Source organism: Lacerta agilis, chromosome 11 (assembly GCF_009819535.1).
Source record: "Lacerta agilis isolate rLacAgi1 chromosome 11, rLacAgi1.pri, whole genome shotgun sequence".
Taxonomy (NCBI): Eukaryota; Metazoa; Chordata; class Lepidosauria; order Squamata; family Lacertidae; genus Lacerta; species Lacerta agilis.
In genome coordinates, this window is record NC_046322.1 from 14,527,728 (window position 1) to 14,547,732 (window position 20,005).

The 20,005-nt window shown below is 42.0% G+C and overlaps 1 protein-coding gene across 4 annotated transcripts in view; it reads right to left on the minus strand.

Annotated features, from left to right (window-relative positions):
- Nucleotides 1–20,005, minus strand: part of ALPK2 (alpha kinase 2) — a 59,250-nt gene that overhangs the window by 18,272 nt on the left and 20,973 nt on the right. For 3 of the 4 annotated variants that reach the window (XM_033163783.1, XM_033163782.1, XM_033163781.1), the window contains exons 5-10: nt 6,003–8,982; nt 4,988–5,135; nt 2,916–3,043; nt 2,784–2,819; nt 449–723; nt 233–321 (exon numbers count right to left, since the gene is read on the minus strand). In XM_033163783.1, coding sequence (XP_033019674.1) covers nt 233–321; nt 449–723; nt 2,784–2,819; nt 2,916–3,043; nt 4,988–5,135; nt 6,003–8,982 — 3,656 coding nt within the window. Of the gene's footprint in view, nt 1–232; nt 322–448; nt 724–2,783; nt 2,820–2,915; nt 3,044–4,987; nt 5,136–6,002; nt 8,983–20,005 lie in introns of those variants that run through there. The other variant, XM_033163784.1, reaches the window with a different exon arrangement.

Below are 20,005 nucleotides of genomic sequence, written 5' to 3' on the forward strand. Positions count from 1 at the left end.
CAGTATTGCCTGCGGCACCCCTGACTATCATTCAAGGCGCCCCAGGGTGCCACGGCGCACTGGTTGAAAACCACTGGCTTACATAATCCAATATTCAAGGCAGAGGAAATAATAGAATTCACTCTAATTCTCCTTCTTGTCCAACAGCATGCATGGAGCTAGGTGTGGATGTCATCCATCACAACATTGTTATGGTTGCAACACGTTTTATTTTTTAAAAAATGTTACTCACTCAGGCACCTCTCCAAAGCCCTCCAGAGGTTTTGTTTCTGCAGCATATATCTTGGCGTACTCTCTTGCTGTGTTCTGAACATAACATTCCTATATAAAAGAGAATCCAGTGGCATGGCAAGAAAGGAAACAATTAACACAGTTATTGGTGGCCATAGTTTAAAAGCTGGGGTGTCCCCACAGGCCTTGATTACAGAAGGGTGCAGCAAGCACTTACCTGCAGTGCCAATTTGTAATTCTTTTTCATGAGTTCATCGTTGTTCCTGGTCCCATATGCAATGGCATTGTGCACTTTCAGAACACAGGGGTGGCCGGAGCCAAACACAGGAACTAAGCCTTGCATGACTTTGCTTCGGAAAGCCTTTCGGTGCACTCCTTCCCCAAAATGCAGCTCTTCAGTTATAATCCTCCCATGCAGGCTGTTGCTGAAATAACTATCACTGATGAAATCTTCCCTGAACATAAGCTGTAAGAATTCAATCTCTTCCAACCCTACAAATATATAAATATGCATAAGACCTCAACGAAGAAACTACATTCTGCTGAGTAAAAAGGTTTATGTGTATGCGCACCAAAGAGAAATCAACTGGGGGGGGGGGCGGGGAAGCAATCAAACTAGAGGAAGCAAAGGAAACAGAAAGAAGGCTCAGGGGGAAAAATGTAAGAGGGCTTCTGGGATTTTTCATGCCCTTCTTAATACTGCAGCATCACGTAATTTTTGAAAAGCATTTCTGAAAGTGAGGGATACTATGTAGTGGTTTTTGATATACTGCAAGGTACTGCAATATATTATATAGCTCTGTAACCTTAATTATATTCTTTTGCTATTTTGTTATTGTAACCTTTTTCTTTTTCCCTTTTCTTCTTGTTTACTTTAATTAACTGTAATGTTTTCGATACAAATAAATGACAACTTTAGACTTGGGCAAATAATACTATGACAGGAGGCATCCTACTCATGAGTAGAACCCTGGCAGAGACACATGCCCGACTGGAATGTTCCCTCCCTCCTGGGCGATCGTTCGGGAGCTTCATAAGCATTCTTCAGCCCGAACACCACAGCGACTGATGCCAAGAAACATCAGCATGCTTACATATCCGCAGAGTTTGCTCAGCTTGTGTAACAGAACTCAGCAACTCAGCATTGTGGCTAATCTACTTTATTTACATATAAACACACGGAGCACTGCAACATGGCTCCCTCTCTCTCTAGCATCAGACAGCAATGAGAAAGAACAAAGGACAATAGTCCCACTTCACAGAACACAGTAAGACAAACATCCTGTCTTCGTCACTTCGTCACTTCCCATGTGTGGAATCAAAACACACACAGTCAAGTGATAGACAACAAACCCATGACTGCACATGGGGAACGAATCTCCCAACACTTTAGACTTGGGCAGAAGAGCAATAAGCTCTGTGATGAAGGTTGATGTGGAGCTTAAAGCATCTGTGATCATGCATGGAAGGTCCTACAGTGGATCTTTGTTGTTGGAAATGCAGCCTTAACATGCTGTGGGGAAGGCTGATCCCTCCAAAGTCTGGCATGTGGTGATGTGATTGTTGTGTATTTGGGGTCAGGAAACCGGTGGGGAATTTATGGTCCTCCAGATGCTGACAGACCCTTCCATCCCGACCTGCATTCTTTACCATTTCTACGACTACCTGGGAGTCCCCTCTTAGCAATTCCATCCATGTATCAAATTCCAATAGCAAAGGCACACAAAGACGCATTTGCAGGCAATGATTGAAAAGCCATGCAATTGTTTTTAAAGAGGACGGAACGATTAATCCTGCTTCTTGAAGAGTCAGAACAACTAACCACCCACCAGACTGAATAAGCTAAAGCTGACTAGCACAATATGTCCAGCAATGATGAAACTTGTTGGCAAAAGTGTTATCTATGTTTAGCACAGGCAAAGCAAAACACATGCTGGTGTGATTAGAGAAATAGCAACATATGGGGAAAGTATTTCTCGTCTCTTAATTCCTTGCCTTTCTCCTTGGGTAGTGTTACATAGCACAAGACTTTGCAAAGGCCACATGTTTGGGCACCGGGAATGCTTGCATCAAAACAGTTCATTGTTATGGTTCCTTTCTCTCCAGCAGAGTCCCTGTGGGGCCACTTCAGCTGCTTCAGTTTCAATGGGGCTTTCTGACCCTGCAAGCTAAAGCAGCAACCTTCGCCGAGCGAGTGAGGCAGACTCATGGAACCATAATGGTGGGAAACCTAGGTACAATGTTCCTCTTCAAGAAAAAAAGTCAAAAGCAGAATGTGGGCTAGGCTCTCAAGGAGTGGCTGATACGATCAGCATTGGGAAGCTCAGAAGAAGGTGACTCAGTGGCGATGGGAAGACTTTTCACATATACTCAGACATTCTTGTACATTACTGCTTCACATATTTCAGGGCAGACATAACAACCATTTCTGTCACTGCGTCCTAACAAGCCCTGGCTCAAATTAGTAACAGCTATGCAGAATATACCCAAGTACGATTATCACTTGGCACAATTCTCCATAGGTGAGCAGGAAGAATTCCATATGGACTTACCTTCAACATCCTGAAGACTGGAAAGATGTTCCAATACTGCAGAGAGAACGAAAACAACACAGGCAAGGTTTAGACAGTAAAATAGCACCTTTAATTGTGCTTTGTCTTAAGAGACAATATGTTAGAATTTACCTTCAGAGGTTAGGTTAAATTCTGCAGATGCTTTCCCATACATATTCTTCAAGCAGCAGTGATACAGCCCTTGGTCCTTTTTACCAGCTTGAACTATTGCCAGGGATACTGGAAAGTCATCTCCTGCACTAGAAGAGATGTTAACATTTGAATGTTTGTGTTTTAATACATTTTCTGCTTAGTTTTTCAGAGGCTTGTGTGATCTCTTTGTCTTCCTTCCCCTCTCCCTCTCGTTCCCCACCCCCATTACTGGAATGTAGGGAAATATGGCCACTGTTATTAGTTATTGCTGCTGGAACAGTAGGCAAGTAAGTGGCTAGGAAGGAGTTATTATTCAGCTCAGATTTAAATCCAAGCTGGGAAAGAACATGGGAGTCTTGCCTTGGTTTTAAGGCAAGCACTATGAGTTGCTAAGTCTCATACTTAGTGACATTTCTAACAAATATGGAGTGCCAAATTTGAGTCAGGTCTAAAAGCAAACAAGCATGTAAATAAATGCACATGAATGACCCAATTCCATGTACACATCTGAAGTCACTTGACAGCTGTAGGGCAGTGTTTTTCAACCTTTTTTGGGCAAAGGCACACTTGTTTCATGAAAAAAATCATGAGGCACACCACCATTAGAAAATGTTAAAAAAATTAACTCTGTGCCTATATTGACTATATATAAAGTAATTCTCTTGAATAGGAATCAAATAAACACAAAGAAAGTATTTTATAATTACTTTTCAATTTTTCCCACGGCACACCAGGCAACATCTCGCGGCACACTAGTGTGCCGCGGAACAGTGGTTGAAAAACACTGCTGTAGGGTACCACACTCACCTATACCACCCACCCAAACAGCATCGGTTTCATGTGTTTACAAAATGTACAAAGGATTTTTTTTTAGGAGCAACAATCCATAAATGTTTATTTCAAATATATCTACAGGATGCAGTACTTGGGTTATTTTTTAATACTGCTTTTATTGATTTTCATGGTACAGAACATAAATTTTGAGAAAACAATTGCTACAACAGTAAACCACAAATACCTTGTCCTGATAAAATTACAGGCCATGTGCCATACTTGTTGAATTTGTTAGTTCTGTTGGCACTGGTTCCATGTGCTCTGTCAATGCTTAGAACGTGTGTTAGAATCCACAAATCATTTAGGATTAAATCAATCAAGCCCTGCTTCTTTCATTGGTTCAACTGACTAACTGCTCTATGGTACAATAATTTATTGTATCCACAAATTTTAGAGATAATCCACACACACACCCAGTCCTCATCCACCCCTCATTATGTGCACTGCTGCTTGCAGGAGATTCCTATCAATAATTCCTCTTCCTGACAGCAGCACTCCCGTACCTATAGAACTGTGCACATGCAAGGCTGTTTGTTGCTCAGCCTTTACCAAAGGTGTAATGGGCTTTGAAGACACTCAAACTCAGGACGCAAGGGAGAAATGTGCTAAGAGGAAGGCACGCTTGGCAAATCCACACTGTGATCAACTCCTGCCCAGAAACCAATGTCCCCACTGTGGAAAGACATGTGGATCCAGAATTGGCCTCCACAGTCACTTACAGACTCATTGTTAAAACTGTAAATTCTTTTCAGTAGCACCTTAGAGACCAACTGTGTTTGTTCTTGGTATGAGCTTTCGTGTGCATGCACACTTCTTCAGATACATCTGAAGAAGTGTGCATGCACACGAAAGCTCATACCAAGAACAAACACAGTTGGTCTCTAAGGTGCTACTGAAAAGAATTTTCTATTTTGTTAAAACTGTGTTTATGGAAGACAATCTTACTTGGCTACGAGTGATCGCCAAAGAAGTAGTAGTAGTAGTAGTAGTAGTAGTAGTAGTGAATGAATGAATTTATGTTACCCAGACAATCTGAAGGTTGTTGAAGTAATCCATTATTACAATATCTCTTCACTAGGTGCAGCTGTCATTTCTCTCACATGATACCATCAGAGCTTTGGTCATCAAAATAAGCACACTCCCTAACATGCACACTCCCCTACACCCATCCAAACGGCATTGAAAAGCATGTATGTTTATTGCGTAGATCTCCTTACCTTCTGTGTACTTGAGCAAGTAGCTTAGAGTCTTTAGTCCACGTAATGGTGGAGTCTTCGTGAATTTCACTAAACTGGCAGCACAATTTGATATTTCCAGAGAGGTCAGGGAACAGTTCAGCTTGTATTTTCTTCACCAGCTTTGGTGCTTGAATTAAAACACAATTCAGTAAGTGGCTTAAACACACAGTAGAACCTCAGGACCAATTTAGACATTACATGTCTGTTGACATGTCATTCCTGTAAATTCATTGTTAAGTGTAAGAGTTTAAAAATAACAATGATGTATACACCTTTGTAGATTGTGAACCATGTAGATTTCTTTTTCTCTCTTTCTCTTAGGGCTATGGGTTTCTTTTCTGATGAAAAATCAATCAACCTTTTCACTTTATCCTGGAGCAGCGTTTCCCAAACTTGGGTCTCCAGCTGTTTTTGGACTACAAGTCCCATCAACCCTGGCTAGCAAGACCAGTTGTCAGGGATGATGTGAAAAGCAGCTGGACATTCAAGTTTGGGAAACACGAGTGAAGTGATCGTAGCAAGCAAATTAATATTCTTCCATAATATTGTTTATTTCTTTATAAATGTTTATTTAAACGTTCTAAGTCAGTTGTGGGTAACCTCTGAGCTTCCAGGTGTTTATTTATTTCCATTTAAAAAATCTTTTTAATATTAGGATGGTGTACAACAACATCTCCCATCGGTGCCAAACAGCATAACCAATAATCAAGGATGATGGGAGTCATAGTCTAGCAGTACCTGGAGAACCTCTGGTTCCCTAACTCTGTTTTAAGTCCAAACCTGAAGATGGGAGCCACAGCTTCACACATATGTGCACTAGCCCTGAGTCTAATTAACTTGCACTGTCCACAATCCAATTAAACCAGAGTTTAATCTACAAAGCAACTCAGAAAGCAAAGTCAGGAAAGACCTGTGTCTGGAGCCTAGGACAATGTCTGCCAAAGGACTGCTGATGTGTAAAGACAATTTAAAAAAAATCAGTTTCTAAACATACCTTTGCTGTCCTTTTTGTAAGGCAGTTTCCGTTGTTCCCTCTTATCTTCCTTGTGAGTTGGGCCAGCCTCTGTTTTTGAGACTTTTTTGACACAGCTGGCATGGTTGCAAACATTTTCCTTTGCTTCAAGGCGTGGCTTCTTAATTTGTACCTTTGGTGCCATCTTCTTCTTTACGGTTTCTTGCTTACGCTTCACGTCCTCGGTGCTGTTGTGATGCGAGGGTGCCTTGCAGGGTTTGGAGGATTCCTGCGACTTCGTCTTCCCTTCTCCTGCAGTTGCTCCTGAAGTGCACGGCTGAATTTTGACCTGTGGCAGCTGTTCCTGAGAATGATGACTGTTCTTGGAGGCACAAGGCAAGACGCTGACTAAGGCCCCTATTGCATGCTCTGATGAATTTAGGCTTTGCCTCTCACCATCTGTGAATGCTGTGGCTCGATTGTGACCTATAGATGGGACTACACACTCTCCCACTAATCCCCCTTCAGACACACCAGCTTGCTCACCGGAAAGGACCACGAATGGATGCACAAAGTCTGTAATATCATGCCAAGAATACATCAGTTCTGAATTAAGAAGTGCCCTCATGTAAGGCTCCACTTCCTCTAGGTTACATTCAGTGGACTTTTGAGTTTCTCTGGCACCCCTTTCACATGGGATTATTTTGGTCTGACTTTCTCTACCTACATGCTGGTACTCATCCTGTTGTAGTTCACTGTTTTCATGGCAGGAATGTGTGTGTTCTGAATCGATTAGATTCCTCATATAAGGTTCTACTTCAGTTTCCTCAAGATCATGTGAATTAGACATTTGTCTTTCTCTCTCACACTGGACTGTTTGAGTGTTACTTTTCTCCACCACCCTTTCATACTGATTCTGCCAATGTTCATCCTTATCCTTCTTAACTCCAACTTGCATGGACTCAGTTTGCCTTAGGCTTTTAACTGCCTCTGGTGCATTTGTACCAAACTTTCCTGACACTAGTTCATTTGTACTACAACCTTCGCATACGCTTTCCTTTAGAATCTTACGCTGAGCAGAAACAATTAAATTGCCTACCATATGGCTTGCATTTTGATTATCCTGACCTGTACTGTGGCACTCATTTCTGATAATACTTGAAGGCTGAACAGTGTTTAAAGCCGTTGACTTGCAAGGTTCCGATGGAGAACCTGAAAAATCCAGTCCTAACCCTAAATGGTCAGTAATGCTAGATTTTTTTCCTGATACTGTTTGATGAGAATCTGATGGTGGCATCACATATTTGCATTCTAGGGCAGTTTGCCCTATGCTTGTCCCAAAGTCCCTATTTTCTTCACTCATGTCATTTTCATTGTTCTTGTTTATTTCTAACAGAACTTCAGTGTAGAATCTAACTTTGTATGATGCTGTGAACACTGGTTCTGCTTTGTGCCCCTCTATTTTTTCATTGCCCTCAACAGCTTTAGGTTCAGTAGCTAAAACTGAACTATATTCTTCCGTGTGGTAGCTGCAATTCCGTGCATCAGATACAGCTTGAACATCTTTACTATTATTGCCTCTCAAAACATGATAAATATCACAATTATTGTCACTTCGAGCTTTCATTTCTGACTCAGTTCCTTTCTCCTTAAATTTCTCTGCAATGCTTTTATCGACCGCCGTAATTGAAAAGTGTTCTTCAGTTCCAAATTGATCATTATTTTTGCCAGAGAAATTACTGGATGAATCCTCTTTCAGTGAAAGCTCAGCAAGATTAGCACACTCTTTTATTCTCGAGTGGTGCAGTGTAACATGAGATTCTTTAGTAGGCATCTCATCAGCCTGCTTTGCTTTGGGGCCATCTGTACAATGGACAATCTGTTCAATACAAGACAATGGGCTGGGAAAATTAGCAGGTAGGCATGATAACATTTCTTGGCCATGTTCTAAAGGATCGCCTGGAGCTTCTGTAAGTTTGAATGGAGATTCTACTCCACAAGACTGGAAGCCACCATCAGTCATAATTGTTTCTTCCTGATAAGCAGACATATGAGCAGATCTATTATGATCAGACTTTTCCTTTTGGATATTGCTGCTTAATGGATGAACAGATGGCTTTTCTGTTTCCTGTCCAAAGGCAGAGCACAGACACATGGCAGCTGTTTCTGCAGGTAGTGCAAGAGAGCTCTTGTCCGTGGATGTACGGCTACATGCTCCATCTCTTTTTAGCGCACTGCAGTAATCAGTGTGGACTTTCATTACTCCTGCCAATTCTGTGACAAGCTGATTATCTTCTGTTAGATTTCCTGGCACATGCTGCCCAGTGCTTCCATCCCTAGCAATGTTCAGCTCTTCAACCTCCTTGGCAGGGCCAGTCCCAGCTGCTGAACTCTCAACTTTGTTGCTTGCGCAAGTGAAGTCACAGCCCCAGTCGTCTCCCTCATAAAGGAGCATCTGCAACTGCTCGTGCATTGATGATAAATCAGCATCTCTGACCTCAGGTTCTGCAGCTTCCAAGGCTCTCTGGGAATCTGCTTTGGAAAGATATTCAGCGCAGGGAATATCATGGACTGCTTTTACCTTATTAGACTCATGGGGCTTCCCTCCATGTGCCTTTGCTCTTTCTGTCTGTATATTGGGCACAGCCAAAGGAGGCAGAATGTCACATAAGCCTTCTTGCTTAGAAGAGACACTGGGGAGACTTTGTGCACCAGGCGGCACATTGCGGCTTGCCATATCACCTGTGATTGTGAGATGAAGAGTTTGATCCCAGCACAGCTCCCTCTCATTATGAGTCCCATTGGACACACAAAAGCCAGCAGAGTTTTCCAGCACTGCACTGCCCGTTGCAAATCCATTTTGGCTGCTGACCTTTTCTGAAGCTGACTTTTCAGAAGCAGGGCTTTTTACAGGGGAAGATTTGAAAACAAATCTCTCGTCTAATACAGGCTCCGTTATAAATAGTTTAAGATTACCGCTGATTGGCACTGTGTTGTCAGAGTCAGCTTCTTGTTGCTGTACCTGGAAGAAATAGGGCGGGGGAAGAAATGAAGAAATAAGACATGTTTATGAATTAAGAATTAGACTATTCAATCAGAAAGCTCAGGTGGTACTGGGCCCCAAAATGATAATACAGCGGTACCTCAGTTTTTGAGTGTCTCAGAAGCTGAACGTTTCAGTTTTCGAATGCCAAAAACTCAGAAGTAATTGTTTCTGTTTTCGAACGCGCCTCAGAAGTCGAACGGTTTCCATGGTGTGTTTTTCAATTTTCTCAATGGAAACTGCAGACGGCCCTTTGCACCTTGGTTGTCAAATGTTTCAGAAGTCGAATGGTCTTCCGGAACGGATTACGTTTGACAACCGAGGTACCACTGTACTCTAATGTGCAACTAACCCCATGATTTATCAACACCCATATGATTATCCATTCAAGTCAACACACTAAGGCCTGGTATGTATGAAGTCATGTAGGTTTAACAGGGTTGGCCTTGACTAGGGTACATGCATAGGGACTGCAAAAATAAGGCCTTTTCAGGCCAACATTGAGCATTTGAAAATCCTGTTGATTTCAATGGGGAAAATGTAGGCACACACTTTACCTTTCCTTCTGGAATCACTGAGACATAAAAAGGGCTTAACTTTTGCTAGTTCACGCACCTAGTTTAAAATCTATTATTACTTTAGCCCAAGCCATGCTGAAGTCAAATACTGTTAAGTGACCAGGGATAGAAAGATTAATAATCTTCTCATGCTTTCAAATGATGACATCATGGAGAAACTCTGGACCAAGTTCAATGAACTCACTCACCCTGATCTAGTGATTTCTTGTGGGAATCTCATACCCAGAAGGAGAGGGAAGGTCTAAATCAGGTGTGGGGGAAACCTCCCCACCCCTGCAGATGTTGCTGAACTACAACTCCCATCAGCCTCAGCAAGCATGGCCTGGGGTGATGAGTGTTGTACAACATCTGCAGTTTCAAATGTTTCCCTCATCTGGTCTCCATCTACAAAGCACTGCATGTGGAGAACATGCATTTCTTTTGTAGCAACAGGGGAAGCTCTGCTAGGTGGGGTCACATTTCTGCAAATCAGAATCAACATGAGACTCTGGATGAGAGGAGTACTTGTGTGTGCGTTCATGAACCAAAGCATGGCACCTGTTCCTTTTCAACATTGCAGAAGGCAAATGCCCTTTGGGTTGTTAAAGGTGGGAGAGCCTAGTTTCTTAGATCAAATTAGTATCCATAGAGCATGGGTGGGGAACTTGTAGCCTTCCAAATTCCATCAGTCCCAGTCAGCATAGCCAATGGTCAAGGATAATGGGAGCTGGTTCTCTAATACCACCTGGAGAACCACATGTTCCCCATACCTGCTGTATGGCATTCAGTAAAATTAATGAGCAAATGAAATGTCAATTAAATATAAAATAAAGCATTTAATGAACAGTAATTCCATTTAGCCACAACAGCTAATAGTTGCAGAACTCCATATGCAGGAAGAATGCACTTCTTGGTATCCAGTGCTGAAATAACAAAGTAAGACCATCACCTTCAGATCAAGTTTATGAGCTTATGGAAGCATATGCTTGGCCACTGGTAGAAAAAATACACTAGGCTAGCTTGAGATTGGTCTGGTTCAGCAAATCAGTCTTAGTTCTTAGTTCTTATATATACCATTGATTTACCGTATAACTCTTACCAAAAGGGACCCCTGGATATTAAACTCCAGTCAAGAGAGGAATAGCTTTTTTAGCTTTTTTCAAACCATGGAGCAATTTATAAAGATGATTATTTTTAATTAAATTAAGAGGATTTATAAACCTGTAATCTAGGCTTTGATTTAGTGCAGTGATGATGATCCTATTCCTCTGGTTGCAATACACATTCCCAAACCTCAGTGTTACCTACTAAAATATATTTTGGTACATTATTTCACTTGCATTCAATGAACATAAGCTTATTTTGAAGTCTTTTAATTCAGTGCAATTTAGGGTGTAACTTTATGCACTCTTGCGTGAGAGCAATTCTCCCTAACTTAAATTGGGCTTACTTCTGAGCAGGAATGTATAGGATTGCACTGCAAGTCAAGTGCTTCTCTGACACCTTTTGCATTGACAGTCACCCTTTCAATTTTTAAGATTAGCCTTCTGCAAAATGTCAGCTCCGTTTCTTGTTGCTTGGTACACCCTCTGCCTAAATTGTGCCTAACCTTTTACTAAAATACTTGCTGGGATTTTGCTGACATCTTATGATCGGTCTACCCTATACCACATGAGGTGGTAGTGTGAAAAATGAAAAGAGACAGCTGTCTCCAAGTTAGCAGAACTGCTAGATCGAACAGCAGATTGGTAATATGTTCTATAATATATGCTGAGCACTGTGTTTCTGGCAGTGTCTACCGATATTACTTTAAAAAATGCTAAGTATCATAGTTTCAGTCAGCAAAGTTTCAAAATGTAGAGACAATGCCTTCAGAAGGCTGAGGTTTTGATGCCATCATGGTTCAGATGAAGAGCAGCAGTTCCTGAGTAAGAAGAAAGGATGTGGTCAGCAGAAACCATACATGCTAATCCACCTACCTGCTTCCCATGGTATCAAGAACATGCTTCTCCCCTGACCTCAGTTATATAACTGAGTTATGTAACTCCTGCCATTATTATTCATCAATGTTATTGTCAAAGCTATGATAAAGACGTAGTAAAATATCCATCCCTGAACACAGGTGGTAAATGTTGACAAGTGGCCCTGAGAAGCAAGAGTATGAACATACTCAAGGCAAACCTGAGGTTTGTAGAAGTGCAACAAATTTTCAGCATAAAGGGAGCAACCCCCAACCCCATCAATTTAAAAAGGGACTGAACATGCCCAGCAGGCATGGAATATTTACTGCCAATTGTAAAAGGAAACTGGAAACTTGAATGCATTGCTTGGACTCCTTACAGGTTGTGGCATCTTGAAGGAAGGCATGGCTGGCTAGCAGCATCTCTGAACAAAAGCAGACGTCAGGAAAGTGAGGATACACTGCATCATTAAAGAGGAAATCGAAAGGGAAAAGGCAGCATTTTGGGTCACTGTACAATCAACTGTATTATTTTCAAAATCTCTTTTATCATGTCTAGCTGTGGCATTTACAAAAACAAGCTACTTTAGCAGTTAGGCCAGATTTCCACCATCTAGCAAGTGGGCAATTTTATACTAAATTGGCCAGAGTATAAAAGGGCTGAGTGTGAAATATTTAGCTCTGGCATACCTTTATTTGGGGAAGTCAAATAAATGGTGGAGAAGACGCTCCACCAGTTTATCATCACAAATACAATGCCTTAACTCGTAAGGCGTTTTTCTATACAGGTAGCTTGCACCTTATCCTTATTATACTTGTGCGATCGCAGTTATGTGTAGATGGGGAGGCTAAATAAATAAGTGGGGAATTGAAGAAACCCACCCTCCTTTTGTTTTTCTTTCTGTCCCCTACCACAGCTGCAATCACGGGCTTATTCGGCTTTGGGAAGTATCTGCAAGGGCTCTGGCGGGATCCCAGAGCCCTTGCTCTTCCTTCCCAGAGCTGGGCAAGCAGGGACCCAACTCCTGGGCACTGAGCCCTCCAATATCCAAAAAAAATCAGGAGGTGGAGAAGGCTAAGCACAGAGCTGAGCACAGCACAGCTTCAGTGGCCAGCTCCTTCTCCTCCTGCTGCTGAGGAAGGGAAGAAGGGTTGAAGCAGCCCCTTGATGGTGGTGGCAGCAGCAGCAGGAGCTAACGGCCATTGAAGCCACCCTGCCGCCACATTTGGCTCTACCCCCTGGCTCCTCCCAACATCCTGATGTTGTGCATGCAACATCACACACCCACCCCATTGCCCTTGCATGTTGATGCCTTTGTGGACAAGCAGCCCTACTCATTGTAGGAGGGGTGGTTCTAGGGCTGCCTGGCTTTCAGCATTTTTGAATCTACACATGGGCCCTTGTGTAAGAAGCGAGTTACCTTTGCCTTTGAGTTTGCCTTTGAGCATATTATTGAAACTGGAGGGCCTCCTATTAGAAGATATAGGAAATTCTGTTCTGCCATTCTCAAACCTGTGAATTTGATCTAATCTTGGTCTAATCAAGGAGTGAAATCAAGGTTCTCCACAGCTGATAGTGAAGTCAGAACTAAATGTTTCTTTTTCTTTTTTCTTAAATGCTGTTACTGTTGCAATTCAATCATGCCTATGACTGTAGGAATCTCTGCCTAGTGAAGGAAAGGACTCTAAGTTAAAGAGAAAAAATATTGTTATATTGAGCCTTTCTAGCTCAGATGAAACCAGAGTTATTTATATGAACATTCTTAGTTTGAATAGGTTCAAATCTCTCCTTATTTGCCTCTTTGTCCACCAGACATGCTGCTACATCTGTATATTCAGTAACTAATCTGTATAGTCCTCCTCCTCCTAGCCAGTTATCACTAAGCAATCTCCTCTGCTGAGAATGAATCAAAAGGGATTTGTGCTTTTGCTCAGAGTCCAGAGGAGAGCAGCCTATCCTGTTACAGCTTAATCACACTTGAAACATGCCTTCTGAATTGAACATGCTTGCAGTATGACTTTTTCCCAACATTTAGGACAGCTTGTTGAAAACACACTGAGTTAATCTGGGAGACTGATCTATTGGGAAACTGAATTACTCAGTCTAATAACATATGCATCTCATCAAAATAAGAAAAGGGACACAGGAAGAGATTAGCTGATAGGATTTTCTGAAAGAATATTATGCCATGGTTGTGGAATTTAGCTCTCTAATATTCAGGATAAGTGAACTAGCCTATCTTACTGCCCTTTAAGCTGCACTGTGATTTTTTTGGTTCCCTACGATTTTGTCAATGATGTCACAGTGCAACACCTGCTGTAGTGATGTCATGGACGCCCACAAAGGAAATCATGAAGGGTGGTGGTAATCTGATTAAAAGGCAGCAAGGGCAAATGAGCCTTGGACAGTGAGGGCGAAGAACAAAACTGTGCCAAAAAGCTACAGCCAGGAGCAAAAACAAAAGCAGTGCCAAGCATCATCAAGACAACATAAACATTCAGCAAGATAAATATATAAATAAATATTTTGTTCCTGGCATCTGAATGTCTCAAGAGACAATGGATTGCGCTTCCGGGACTGACATAAAACCTCTGTGTTAGCAGCACCTAAGTGACTTCCCCAGTGCACAAAGCCTGGGCAGTGTGTATGGAGGTCCTGGGCTGCCCAGACGTCAGGACCCCTATCTCAGCCTCACTGACATGGTCCAAAGGAAAGTGGAGCAATATGTTTGGCACCAGCTTGGCTGCAAGAGTTGCTGGAAGGAAGAATACAAGGCACCATCCAACCGACTTAGGGACGCTGCTCCAATTTGTGTAGGGTTTTTACTACTTCTATATGTTTTTGTTGTATGGTTGTGACAGGCAGTTAAAGAAATCTTGTACTTTAATCTTGATATTTATTAATCTAGTAGAGGGCATTGATTCAGTTTAGAGGTTGGTCTGGTTTACATGTATTGTGAAACCACAGTTTAGTGTAAGCACATGACCCTTAGGCGCTCTCTTTCTGGCATTTCACATATTTCAGTGGCCTGCTTCCTTAAGATTTATGATATCTCCACTCAGTAATCAAGGAATTGCTTGGCTCAACTATTCACTCCTGTCTTAATTTTCAGCACACCACGTTATTTTCCCCCACGAGAACTTACTCATTTAAAATCAGTAAGAGTCATCTCAGAAGTGACCTCACGCTTGCTAGGTTCCAATTAATGCCTTCTACATTTCTTGAAGGTAGATTGACCTTCAAGGTACTATAGTCTATATCCAGTGCTTTTGGGGGGTACTCAAGGGTACACAGTACCAGCATCTCTTTTTGTTGTTGTTAAAAAGTGTGGCACTTACTGTAACAACTTTATGGTGAATACCCGCACCTATTTTTCTAGAAAAAAAGCACTTCCTATATCTGCTACAGTGGGTTTGATGACATCAAGGACCTGCCTATTATCAGTTTAACTGTTCATTGGCACAATATATGAAAGGAAATATATCACTGATCTGTTAAGAAAGTAAGTAGCAACTGATTTGTGTGTCAGAAGATAAGATTTTTATTTATTTATTTTGCTTTTTAAGGTGGATATCAAGATAAAAGAATTCCTGACTACTTAGTGACAAGCCAAGGGAGCAAACCATACTTTCTAAGGCAAATGTGGAAGATACGGTTGAAGACGTTTGATTATTTTGATATATTTTATGTTTATTTTTTTATGTTTCATTAAGGTTAATGGTTACTTACTAAAACTGAAACAGGAAATTGGTATGGTGGGATTGAACTGGACTTATAAATTATTCTACTCATTGATCCAACTGCAAGGCTTTGATAAAGTTGCTTTTTACTGATTTATGCTTAATTTTGTTTCATTTATCATCACATTTGTTGTCTCGTGTCCCTCGCCCCTGCTTTGCACTCTGATGACCCATGCTTATAAGCAGTAAATGTGAACTGAGTGGCATTATTTTCCTATGGTAGCTTGAAATATCAGATGTAATATCCAAATATAAATGAGCACACTGCACGATGGCCCAAATTCAGGAGTGACGTGAATAGCAGTATGTGATACATGCTGGTAAGGTGGTATAACTTACACATCAAGGGTGTGGAAGGGCAGCAGGTTGCGGAAAGTACATTAGCCATGGGGAAAGAAGGTAAACAAAATTAACTTCTTATGACATAGCTGTATGGAAATTCCCATTTCCATAGCTGAAAGGAGTTGGCGCTAGAGAGAACAGCTGGCTTCCCAGCTGCCTGACAAAAGGGTAATGGCAGGGTGGGGAACAAAGAAGGGTCCTTGGTTTGGTAGTAGAGTGTATGATTTGCAGATGAAGAAAGATTGCAAGTAGATAGACTGTGAAAAATCTCTGCCCGAAGACTTGGAGAGCTGCTGCCCATACAGAAGAAGCAGTACTTATTTTTTCCTTCAATTAATACACACACACACACACATATATTCTGGGTGGCTTACAAATAAAACAAAATATAGAACCAAAGAAACAATAAAAGCAACAAAAAGCAGCATACATAAAATGAGAATTAAAATGCCTTTGATGTGGGTCATTCTGAAGAGAGCTTTGCAAAAGCAGGACACCATTGCCATGAAGACTCTTTCTCCATTATCACCTGAGATGGTAGAGTTACTCCAATGAAGATATCTCAAGATTATTGTACTGTGCAGGGGGGCTTATTTTAGAGAATGATACTTGGGTCTCAGACCATTTAAGACTTCAAAGGCAAGCACCGCCACCATTATTCTTTTTTAATACCTTCTCTTATAACTCTGGAACTTGCCGTAACCCAGTTAAGATGGATGGGCAGCAGTAGGTTCATGAAAGAAAAAGGAAGCACTGTTTCCCCCAATCCATAATTAACTGGTGAAATTCACTAATCACAGTACATGGTGATGGCAACAAATTTAGACAGACTTTTTAAAAAACCAATGATATAAAGTTATGGTTCTATAGCCATAATACTTCAATAGAGTCCCCAGTGCCAAGAAGCAGTCTACAGTGGTGCCTCGCAAGATGAAATTAATCCGTTCTGCGAGTGCTGTCGCCTAGCGAAAATTTCGTCTTGCGAAGCACAGACGGGGGAAGCGCGGTTTGACGAAAAAATAAAAACGTGAAAATTTTTTGTCTTGCAAGTCGCGCCCATAGGGAAATTCGTCTTACGAGTCACCCTTTCGTTAGCGAATGCCTTTCGTCTAGCGAGTTTTTCGTCTAGCGAGGCATTCATCTTGCGAGGTACCACTGTATATGTGAATACCAAATGTTGGGGTTAAACAACTGAGGAGAGCTGTTGCCTTCATGCCCTTCCAAGGAACATTTGGTTGGTCTCTGTTGGAAACTGAAACTGAGTAAGTCAGACATTTGGTCTAACCCATTCCCGTCCTTCCCCTTATTATATTTATAAGACCATTTAATGCAATGTAACCCAACACCCAGGGACGTGGGTGGCGCTGTGGGTTAAACCGCAGAGCCTAGGGCTTGCTGATCAGAAGGTTGGTGGTTCGAATCCCCACGATGGGGTGAGCTCCCATTGCTCGGTCCCAGCTCCTGCCCACCTAGCAGTTCGAAAGCACATCAAAAGAGCAAGTAGATAAATAGGTACTGCTCGGGTGGGAAGGTAAACAGTGTTTCCGTGTGCTGCTCTGGTTTGCCAGAAGCGGCTGAGTCATGCTGGCCACATGACCCAGAAGCTGTATGTCGGCTCCCTCGGCCAGTAATGCGAGATGAGCGCCGCAACCCCAGTGTCGGACATGACTGGACCTAATGGTCAGGGAAACCTTTAACCCAATGCCCACTACCACTGCTTTCTGCTGCGTCAGAGGGGCCAAGTCAGAAGGTAGAAGCATTGCAATCACAGTGGACAGTACTCAGTGAAACATTTTAAGAAGGGAATTTACCAACTGGAGCATGTCTAGAGGAAGGTGACCAACCAAGATGGGGCAGGGTCCAGAAACCAAGTCCAGATAGGAGTGGTTGAAAACACTGGGTATGTTTAGTCTGGAGAAGAAAATATTAAGGGGGATGTTGTAGTTGCCTTCAAATATCTGAAGGGTTATCACACAGAAAATGGAGCAGAATTGTTCTCTATTGCTTCAGAGAGCAGTACTAGAATGAATGTGGGGGAATTGCAAGGAAGTGGATTTCAGCTGAACGTTATTAGGATTTTTTTTAATGGTAAGAGAGTTGCATTCTGCACTGCAGGTCATGCACTGAGCAGGATGCTTTGACTTCCAGGCTCAATCCCAACTCTTTGATTCTATGACTGAATCTGTATGCTTCAGCAGGGGCAGAAAAAGTTAGGGCAAACAAGCAAGGGAAAAGCAATAGCGACCAGGCAGGATGCAAGTTTGACAAGAACCTGGGAAAGACTTGGAAATGGTCAGGGCAGACCAAGTCATAAGAGACCGAGGGAGAAACAAGCAGGTTCAAAGATACACTCAATGTACACTCAAAGTGAAGCACAGCCAACAAGTTCTTTGCAGCAGCAACAACCTTTCCACGATTTATTTTATAGGAACTATTGTGAAAATGGAGTCAAAGGAAGCACAGAATCTCATGGGCAAAACTACAGGTTGCGTGGTCCAGTGCTTTCTTTTAAAAATTAAAGCTGCTTCGGCAAGTGGAAAATTTAGTGTGAAGGAAGGGGATGTTTAATCCTTTTTCTCCTGGTCTTCCACTGTTCAGAATACACACGCACACTTCTCCAAGCAAGCACAAACAATACTGGCATTATTTTAATGCAGGGGTCAGCAAACTTTTTCAGAAGGGGGCTGGTCCACTGTCCCTCAGACCTTGTGGGGGGGGGCCAGACTATATTTTTTGGGGGGAAATGAACACATTCCTCTGCCCCACAAATAACCCAGAGATGCATTTTAAATAAAAGGACACATTCTACTCATGTAAAAACACGCTGGATTTAGAAGGCGATTGGGCCAGATCCGGCCCCCGGGCCTTAATTTGCTTACCCATGTTTTAAAGTCAGGTTTGCTTCCATTTCAAAAATTGCTCCAAATCTGAAGATTAAAAGATGGAAGCTACATGGTGTGCTTTGCAACTGAAATGAGATTTGAACTCATGCCTCCTTAGTTCAGATCCATCCATCCTTGCTGCAACTGGGTTCAGTAATGCCTGGCAGACTGATGCAAAGTGCAAACAACTGCGATTACAAATGAGACTTCATCCAGATCAGAGAAAAGATAGGAACTCAAGCCTCAGGGGTGTTCATGTGAGAGGGGAAGGTGAAAGCTTCACCCTATCGATTGGCAACTGTATATAGAGCAAAGGCCCATTCTTGCAGCTTTCACACCCATCCCCGGTTTTCACCCTTGCCCAGTGTCAGCCAAACCCCTGTAGCTTAAATGCTCCTTAAAATAAAACGCGGCTTCTAATGGGACACCTGTCCTGGATTAGCTACAATAAATCAGTATCTGTATTTATTTCAGCTCCTCTAGGGAGATGGACGAGAAACATTTTTTTAAATAATTCAAGAGCTTGCTTGAGTGGCACTAAGTGTGAAAGGCAGGAGAAACCAGAAGAGACCTGACTCTATGGGCTTTGCAGGTCCCCAAGGGGCTGGTGTTTGGTATGATCTTGATCTCCAGCCTTTATGCTGCATTATGAAAATTAGCAAGTGTGAAAAAATCAGCGGTGACACCAGAAAAATATGCATATGGGGCTGGGCATACAGATGTTGGGCAGAAAGGGCAAAGTACATTTTGGCAGTGAGGTTTTTTTTTTTTTTAACAATTGCTTCATTTCTGAAAGAGAAATAAAGGTACAATATATATTCCATATTAATGCTCTTATCTCAAGTGCATTTTCCCTTCCTGACATGAGTCCTGGAAGTTAATGGAGTTATGTTGATGGAGTTAACTTCCAAGCACACTTCAGACTGCAAACTTAGTTTAAAATTCCAGTTTGTAACTGAGTTATACTTTGCATGTGGAAAGTGCTTTCTCTCTACAAATGTCCAGCAATGAGTACAAACTACTCTTTCCTAGCTCTACCTAGAGATGCCATGGATTGAACCTGGGACCTTCTGCACTCACTCTGTCACTGAGCTACAGTTCTTCCCCACAGACCTCCTTTACACTAAATCACAATGAGGACCAGCTAAATACAGAACAGAGAGTGTCTCCAGAACAGTAAAAGAAAGAAAAGGGGGGGATAATGCACTCAACATTAATTTTAATAAAGTCAACGTTTGAGCTGAGATGAACTGAATAGCTCCATCTGTTAACAAAAAGTATTGTTTCCAGAGCATGAATTTCGTTTTCGGATACCAGAAAATAGTTACTGCATTTGCTTTGCAATAATCCCAGTTAGTGCCTATTCACACACAGCCATTGCTCCCAAAATGGATTTGTGGTGAAACCTCCCCACTGTGTTCATATCAGATCGCACACATAAACAGACAACTGATGTGTCTTGAAGACACATGATTGTATTGAATACGATTTTCAAGGTTGCTGCAGGAAACTACAGTAGT